Below are 8,275 nucleotides of genomic sequence, written 5' to 3' on the forward strand. Positions count from 1 at the left end.
CTAATTTTGAACAGGTTAGAAATAAAACCTGTGGACAGGCGCAGACGTCTCAGGGAGAGTTCACAAAGTTCACAAAATATTAAGGATGCCATCTTTTTTTCCCCTCAAGGCCTGTTTCATTAGTTGTTGTTTTTTTTAATAAAAATGGTGACTGGCGGTGACTGGTTAGGGTTCAAAAGGGTTCAAACAAATCTGTCCTGGAGTTTGTGGAAGGAACTAAACACTCCGGTAAATGTAGACGGCGAAATGGTTACCAATAAAAGGTTTTACTTCGTTATAAGACATCACACACGGAACAATGCTCCATGCATCAAGTCAAATTTATTTATACGTCGCTTTTCAGCAACAAGGCGGATCAAAGTACTTTACATCATGAAAACACAAAAATACAGAGTCATCGTGAAAACACATGACAAGCTAAACTATCTTAGCTCATATTTTAGTTAAGTTAAATCTAAATAAGACACAAAAGTACATAGTTAAACGTATCTTAAAAAAAAGTCATACTGAAGATAAACTACCCGTAAAGATAAACTAAACTAGGATTTAAAAACTTCAGCCGAACACATCAGACATGATAAAAGCTAAGAAATTAAACTAAATGTACCGGGAGGCTAACTAAGAGTACCGAAGGCCAGCTAAGGGTTAAAATCATTTTATTAAAATGCCAACTAAAAGAAAAAAATCTTATATATCTGCTATGTTGCCCATCTTGATTATAAATAGAATAGAAGGCAATCTGTTGCTGTAACAAACGTTGATCGTGTTCAGGAAGGAAGTTGAGATCTGCTTCAGCCAGAGAATCCAGGAAGTGGAAGCTCGTTTCTCCCACGATCAGGAGTTGGTGGCGAAACGTTTCCAAGCCGATGTCGCCAAAATCGAAGAGGACTACCGGAGCGAGCGGGCGGCTCTGTCCGAAAGCCTCGCCGCCCAGAAGCTCCGCTGGGAAGCAGAGCTCCGCGAGGCGCTCCGGGCTGCCGAGGAGCAGAGGACAGCCGCGGAGAGCCTGGAGCGGGAACGGGACAGATTGGGTCGAGAGTGGGAGATGGAACGTCTGGAGCTCGAGAACGTTCACAGTGAGGACATGGAAGCGCTGAAGACGGAGAACGAGCGGCTGCAACAGGAGCTGGTGGGAATGATGAGTGAGGCCCAGGGGAAAGAAATCAAGCTCAGCATGCAGCTCAACGACCTCCACCGTCGACTCCGGGAGGAACACGAGCTCCTCGCTCAGTCTGAGAGCAGAGCGCAACGCCTGGAGCTCCTGTTGGATCGAACAGCGGAGCAGGCAGAACTTCTCGCCGGCTGCTCGGAACTGGGGGCGAAACGCAACAAAACGCTCTCCCCATTCGACAGGATCCACCTGTTGACGGAGCGCGGCGGCTCGAAGGCGAAGCCGGAAGAGCCGGAGTCGCTCCTGAAACGAGCCGCGGCGGACTTCGAGCTGCGGGGAAACGGGCCCGCTTTCGAGGAAACGCCAGGAGTCGACGAAGGGGAGCCCAGAGGAGAGAGGGAGGAGCTCAAGATGGAACTTGAACAGTTTCTGGTGTTCGTAGAAAAAGAAGCGAAGGAACCAAATGACATAAAGAGAAAGCCGAACAGGAAGAAATGTCGTTCTTCCTCTGGTGAAGAAACGCCTCGAGCTTCGGATGAACAGGATGACTTGATGACTTGTGCAGAAGACAAAATAAAAGCTGATCAGGACAGCGAGGAAGACGGCTCCGCTGCTAATCAGAACGAAGGAGTCTGGGTTCGGGCGGAAGACGCCGCAAGCCAAGAGTGGGACGAGCCAGCTGAAGGGGCAGCCGCTTTCGACTTGGCTCGGCTCGGGAGCAGCCGAGTGTTTGGCGAGGGACGTGACCACGGGAGCCGCTCGCTTGAAGGGCCGAGCCCCGAGCGAGGTGAACGCAGTCTTGAAGTCCTTGAACCGCGCCGCGAGGAGATCAGACCCCGGGCTGACCGTGAGGAGGCGGCGGGTGAGCCTGCTGAGCACTCTGAGGCGGATGACTCTGACAACGGACAGGAAGCTGGGCTGGTTTGTGAACATGAAAACCGCTACGACCGTGCACAGGACTGCGTGGAAACACCGGATGGAGACTCCGACTGTGAGAACCAGGAGTCCTTTATCCTGAGCCTACAGTCTCTGTGTGCCACCGCCACGGAGGAGAACGTCCTCCTCCACAACAAGGTTTCTTTGCTTCAGCAGAAAGCGGAACTCCTGGAGAACCTGCTGGCGCTCCACAGCGAAAAGCTCCAAACCAGCCGCCGAGCGTTGGAGGAGAGCCACGCCCTCAAAGTCCAATCGCTGGTTTTAATGCGGCACGTCAACGAGCTGGAGAGGAACACCTTAAAGCTCGCAGATCTCCAGCGCGGATACAAGGGCCGCGTGCGCGAAAACGCCAAACTGAGGGAGCGAAACGGCGAGCTGGAGAGGAGGGCGTTTGCCCTTTTTCGCGGCTTCCAGGACCGGCGCGTCTCACTTGCGGGCGAGCTCAGCGGGACGAGGGCAGAGAACGCTCGGCTGTTTGAGCTGCTGGGCGAGCTCTCAGCAGGCGAGGCCGCCTCTCCTCCCCCGGGCAGCCGGCTGCAGGCGGAGCGCTGCTGTAAGGAGTTCGAAGAGCGGAACACCAAACTTCGCAGGGCCATCGCAGAGCTGCGAGACAAGTCCGAGGCCCTAAACAAAACCACGCAGGCTCATAGGTAATGTGGAGAAAACTAGGATCCTGAGCCCGCCTCTGCTGCCCCCATGCCTGTAGTGGTTTGGTGTTAAGAACGCTCCTCCTTTTGTTCCTGATCACATGTTCCTGCTTGTGGTTATCCTCCGAAAACCCTCTGTGCGCCACCAAGAATCATTCTAACCTAGCTGCTTTGATCCGTTTCATATCATCATCCTCAGCGTTGGACAGATCAGCCGGTCTCTCACTGGGCTTCAGCTGTTGGAGGCTAGTTGGTGACTCAGAACTGGGAGAAAATTGGCAAATTTTCCGTTGCAGCCTCACTGAATGCTGAGTGTTTGCAATCAAGTGACCAGTGAGCCAAGCAGGTGAGGTTTAAATGGCCAGTTTTTTAAAAAAGAACTACTTATTTTATTGCCCACCTCCGTTGTACCTGCCACGGCCTGGTTTGTACCCACCTTTTTTTCTTTTTTTTTTTTTTTTAAACGAATACAAGCAGCTTTGAACCAGATTTTTTTTTTTTTTTTTTTTTACCAGTTACTATCCATCTTCGGTGTGGTTTTTAGACCCGGATGTGTGTTGTTTTTTTTTTTTCCCCCCCCGTCATAGGAGAAGCTCCCCTGCCGGTGTCAGAAACCAGCCCTAGCACTCCTGAGACACCCGTAACAAAAAAACTTGACCCACAGTTTGTTTTCAACGTGCTCCGCATTCAAATGACAAGACCACGACCCTCCGCAACTCAAGTGAGGCAAATGAGAACCCTCAAAAATTGTTTGGACGCATTCCGGAGGCTCCCCCGCGATTTGCCGTTTGCCAGCTAGCCTCCAACAGTCGCAGCCCCTGTGAGACGCCTATAGTCTCCGCTTTAATGTGTGAACATACAGTAATTTGGATTTTTAGTGTTGGGAACCGTTTATCTGATATTTCCTGTTATTCGTTTTAGATCTGCAGCCAGTTGCCTTGCTGAAGAAAACGCCCTTCTCAGGGAAAGCATCGCTGCGCTGAAAGACGGGGACTTGAAGAAGTCCCAGGATGAGCTGACGTAAGCGTAGCGCATGTTACGGTTTGCAGTTCATCGTCCTTTTTCTTCTTCTTCTTTTTAATACCAACTTATCTTTTTATCCAGACAAGCACTGGAGGACTTGAAAAATGAGAAGTCCGTGGCTCAACAAGCAGCCGACCGTTTTCAGAAACAGGTAAACGAACGAGGGGCGGCCAAGGGGGCGGGGGAACAAAAAGGTTTCGTCTCGCGCCGGTTTTCTTTATCCCCCGAAGCGGCCGTTGACGTTCTGGCCTCTCTGCAGATCTCAGAGCTGAGCTTGCAGAGCCGGAATCTGGAGGATGAGAACGGGTCGCTGACGGAGAGGAGCGCCCTGAGCGCTGCCAGCATGGAGAGCCTGCGGCGGCAGCTGCTGGGGCTGATGGAGGAAACCGAGAGGAGGGAGGCGATTCACGCCGAAGAGAAGAACAAGGTACGAGTCGGTGGCGGCAGGTCGTTGTAGTTTTGTTTGTTTTCGTTGTAGCAGGTAGATGATTGGTGGTTGTTTTGTGTTAGATGGCAGCTTGTGTCTCCGCTCTGGAGGCGGAATTAACCAAAGCTTTGGAGGACGCTGCACAGCTGGAGGAGAGGAACATCCAGCTGTCGGAGCGGCTCTCTGACCTCAGAGAGAAGGTGGGTACTGTAGGTGTTAGCTACTCGAGCAGATGGGTGTTATCCAAACCAAACAAGAATAAACCGTGAGAGATCCCGTCCAGTTGGAAACATTCTGCCGAACCCAAAGACAAAAACCTAAAAAACCATCTCACCACATCGACTGGTGAAATTATCACTGAACGTGTTTCCACCACTTCTGATTGTGTGGCAGCAGGTTAAACACGTCATGCTTGTGAACGTAGCTTTGACACGTAAGCTCCTCCTACAGCGACTGCAGCTACGTGCTGAGGGGAAGAGTCTCTATAGCACATTTATTTAAAGGAAAACGGACTCGATGGCAGGTACATGCTGTCATTTATCGACTTTGAAGCAGAGAAAATAAAGTTTGAGCCTTTCGTTAATCCGTTTGAGTTGAATGGAAAGGAGCTGGTCAAACTTTAAGGTGGAGGTGAACAAAAATGACTTCCTTTCTCTATGCAAGCTGTTCGATATCTCAGAAACTGGGAAGTCGTGTTTAGTTGAAGCACCGGTCTGAGGTCTGGTTAGAGGCGAAGTCAGACAGGAGCGAGGCCGATCAGTTGAGTTTGATCCTTCAAATCTGCTCTCACCTCGTCTTGTTACACCCCTAGTCACGAACACATCTGGTTGCCGTATGTTCATAGATCCGACGTGTGCAGTGTCTAAAATCGGAGAAACCTGATTGATAATCGTGTGCTGTCGCTCTGCCGTCAGACGTTCCAGCTGGACTCAGTGGAGAGTCAGCTCAGCCACCTTGAGGAGGAGCGGAAGACCGTGGAGGAGGAGACCGCCGGCCTCCGCAGCCAGCTCGCCAAAGCTCAGGAGAAGGTAAGATTCAAACAGCTGGCCCATCGCCGCTGAGCCACCATAATCAGCCAAAAGGTGGCTGTAGTTCAGTGATTTTTATAGATATGGAGCCAAAACTTGGCGTGGTGGTAGCTGAGCATCAACAGATCATGCATAATGTTCTAAAACTCTGGCATGAAAGGCTGCAGGGGATGTGCATACCTTCAAGGAATGCTAGGCCTTTAATATTCTGAAAATTAAAACGGTTTTGTTTTGGGATTTAAGCCGTTCGCAGTTTAACACACAATGAATTATATGTCACTTAATAAGAACAAATCTGGACAAAACAAATTTCTTGTTCCACTCAAGATGAAGACTGCGGATGAAAGTCTTCAGGTTGTCCACCGGCAGGCGTCTCGCCTGAAGTCGGACCTCCAGGTTTTGCAGCAGGAGAGGGATTCCCTGAAGCACGATGTGTCCGTGCTGCACAAACAGCTGCAGAACTCCAACGACAGAGTAAGGCTTCGATCCTGTTTACTCCACGACTGGAGCACAACACCAGCAGCACGAGAATTTAAAAAAAATGTCCCGCGCGCATTTCTTCTCAGAACCACGTTTTGGAGATGGCCTTGCACTCGAGCGGTCTGCAGAACCACAGCAAGAAGCTTTACAGGGAGGAGATGTCCCGGCTGATGGGGCAGGAGCAGCAGCTGCTGAGGCAGGAAAACAGCCGACTGCAGAGCGAGGTGCACAGCATCAAAACCAACCTCATCCAGTCCAGAGAAAAGGTCCGCGGAAACCTCCGACAAACAGAAAAGACACACAAGACAGCTGCTGTCTGATTTTTATTTATTTATTCTTTCTTTCTATATAATGCGTGCGTTGTTTTTCTTTTGTGTTCTCGCAGGTCCGTCAGCTCGACGCCACAATTCTGCTGCTGAACAAACACAAGCAGCAGAGTCAGTCGTCCCTGGTGAAAGCCTTGGAACAGGAGAACGCCTCCCTGAAACAGGAGCTGGAAGCCAAACGGCAGCCGACTAAGGTATGAAGTGCCCTCTCCTGTAGCCAGGGAATCCTATAAAACATGGCTGTCAAGTGAGGGCTGCCTAAACGTTATCACACTGCTTGTTTTCCAGGGCTGTGAAGCAGAACTAAACCAGGCTGATCTGGAGGATCTTCAGCAAGAAAACGAGGCGCTCAAAGCCCAAATAGCCCGACTGTCCTCACAGGTTCTGGAGGTACTTCATGGTTCTGATTTTATCCTGCTCTCAAATCTATATCAGGAACAAAACGGTACAAGTACCTAAATGGTATATTATTCATACTGGGGAAGTGCCCTGGTACATACTGGGTACTTACTGGCTAAATACTCTGGTATCCTATAAGTACCCTGGTAGGTACCCAGCAGGTTATGTACCTGGCAAGTAAAAAGTACTGGGTACGTATGATGTACGTACCCAGATACGTATTTGTACGTGCACGGTAGGGCTGGTGGATATGGACCAACGCTAACATATCAATACTTTTCAGCTGAATGACAATATAGGATATATTTTGACTTTTTTTTTTTTTTTTTTACTTAACATTATGATTGGCATATTCTTTTTTCTTTTCTTATCTCAAATCAACTGATTTAATATTTGGCAGCACAGTCATGACGACCCGTCCGCGAAGTTCTGACTTGGCGTGTACCTCTGTGAGGAAAACGTTCTGATTTGAAGTAGTGGGGGAGGGGTTCTTTATGTTTATTGAAGGAGAAAGGACAGGGTATCTTTTATAGATATAAATGATGTTGTCTCATCTTATATCACCCAGCCCTACTGCACGACAAGTACCCAGGTACCTACCTGGTAAGTACTAGGTACATACTGTGTAGAGGTATTATTTAAGTACAGGGTACTTTTCTGCTTTCCTTCAAACCTGCTGTGTCTTATAAAAGTAGAAGTATTTCTAATCCCTGAGACATTAAAGCATATGTTGTTGTGTAACTAAATTCTAGCTCTGCACGTTTTTATCATTTCTCACTTCTTGTTTTCTGTTAGTCCTTTCAGGCTCAGTTCGTCGGACTCCTGCCCCCCTCCCCTCTCAGGGCGCAGAGGGGACCGCATCGCGCTGAGGAGCCAGACAACATGCAGGTACGGGGCCGTTTCACTACGATTCAGAGGTTTAGAAACGTAAACAAAACAAAAAAATAGCACATTTCAGACAAGTTGTCGCCCGCAAGTCGGTTATAGTTGACCAGCATCCATCTGCTTCTGTCTGACGTTCTTTTGGTTTGTCACGCCGTGAGGTTCTGTTGGGTTAAAAAAAGAGGGAACAGGGCGCCATGCCTCAGAGTGCTTCTGTCCTAATGGGATATCATCCCGTCCACTCAGATCACTCGGCTCAGATGCTGACAAAATGGATTTAATCCTTTTTGGGCAACATTTAAACATGATTATTGCACATCAGAGCTGAGTGATTGGTTTCTTTCTTTATTTCTGTTTGAGTTTAAAGCTGGGTTTACGTTCCTCCTTTACTCCTGGGTGCCTGTCTGTTCTCGTCTCCTGACGTCTCACGCGGCGTGTTTGCTTTTCGGGTTTGCCGTTTGCGCCGGCCGAGCCTTTTGTCGTGTGGTGGAACTTGCTTTCTTTATTTAAGTTTCCATCTCGGGGCTGAAGCGGCGGTGGCGCGATGGTCTGGGCGCGGCCCCTCGCCGTACGCCTTTCACTGTTTGTTGACTCGTGTTGCACGCGCACTTCCTTTCCTCTGACGCTCATTCCCCCTTCTTATTTTGTCATCAGTCCAACGATGCTTAGAAATATCCTTACTTTATTTCTTTTAGTGAAAACAGGGGAAAGGGTATTCTGTAAGGAGTCGGCGCTCCAAGCATGGTTAAACGTTAGTAGCTGCAAAACCCCAACGCGTTAACATGGCTCAGGTATATCTGCCTCCGGTCTTGGGGGTCAGGTCTCAGCTGCTTCACAGTTGCTATTAAATGTTCTATTAGAGAGGCCTTACGCACTTATGCATGCTCACAACCACACACAAATAGATGTAGGAATGCCTATGTAGGTATCATATGTAGACATATAGATAGATATGTGAAGGTATATTCATGTGTATGCTGTGCTTTGTCATGTTCTTTGCAGGGGAACAGACAGTG

At 49.1% G+C, this 8,275-nt stretch overlaps 1 protein-coding gene across 2 annotated transcripts in view; it reads left to right on the forward strand.

Annotated features, from left to right (window-relative positions):
- Positions 1-8,275, forward strand: part of nin (ninein (GSK3B interacting protein)) — a 33,548-nt gene that overhangs the window by 21,334 nt on the left and 3,939 nt on the right. The window contains exons 16-26 of one of the 2 annotated variants that reach the window (XM_025006229.2): positions 772-2,697; positions 3,616-3,714; positions 3,799-3,868; positions 3,977-4,144; positions 4,228-4,344; positions 5,059-5,172; positions 5,500-5,646; positions 5,739-5,918; positions 6,038-6,172; positions 6,267-6,368; positions 7,173-7,265. In XM_025006229.2, the coding sequence (XP_024861997.2) occupies positions 772-2,697; positions 3,616-3,714; positions 3,799-3,868; positions 3,977-4,144; positions 4,228-4,344; positions 5,059-5,172; positions 5,500-5,646; positions 5,739-5,918; positions 6,038-6,172; positions 6,267-6,368; positions 7,173-7,265 (3,151 nt within the window). The remainder of the gene's footprint in view (positions 1-771; positions 2,698-3,615; positions 3,715-3,798; positions 3,869-3,976; positions 4,145-4,227; positions 4,345-5,058; positions 5,173-5,499; positions 5,647-5,738; positions 5,919-6,037; positions 6,173-6,266; positions 6,369-7,172; positions 7,266-8,275) is intronic. The other variant, XM_017414597.3, reaches the window with a different exon arrangement.

The sequence above is a fragment of the Kryptolebias marmoratus genome, linkage group LG10 (assembly GCF_001649575.2).
Source record: "Kryptolebias marmoratus isolate JLee-2015 linkage group LG10, ASM164957v2, whole genome shotgun sequence".
Taxonomy (NCBI): Eukaryota; Metazoa; Chordata; class Actinopteri; order Cyprinodontiformes; family Rivulidae; genus Kryptolebias; species Kryptolebias marmoratus.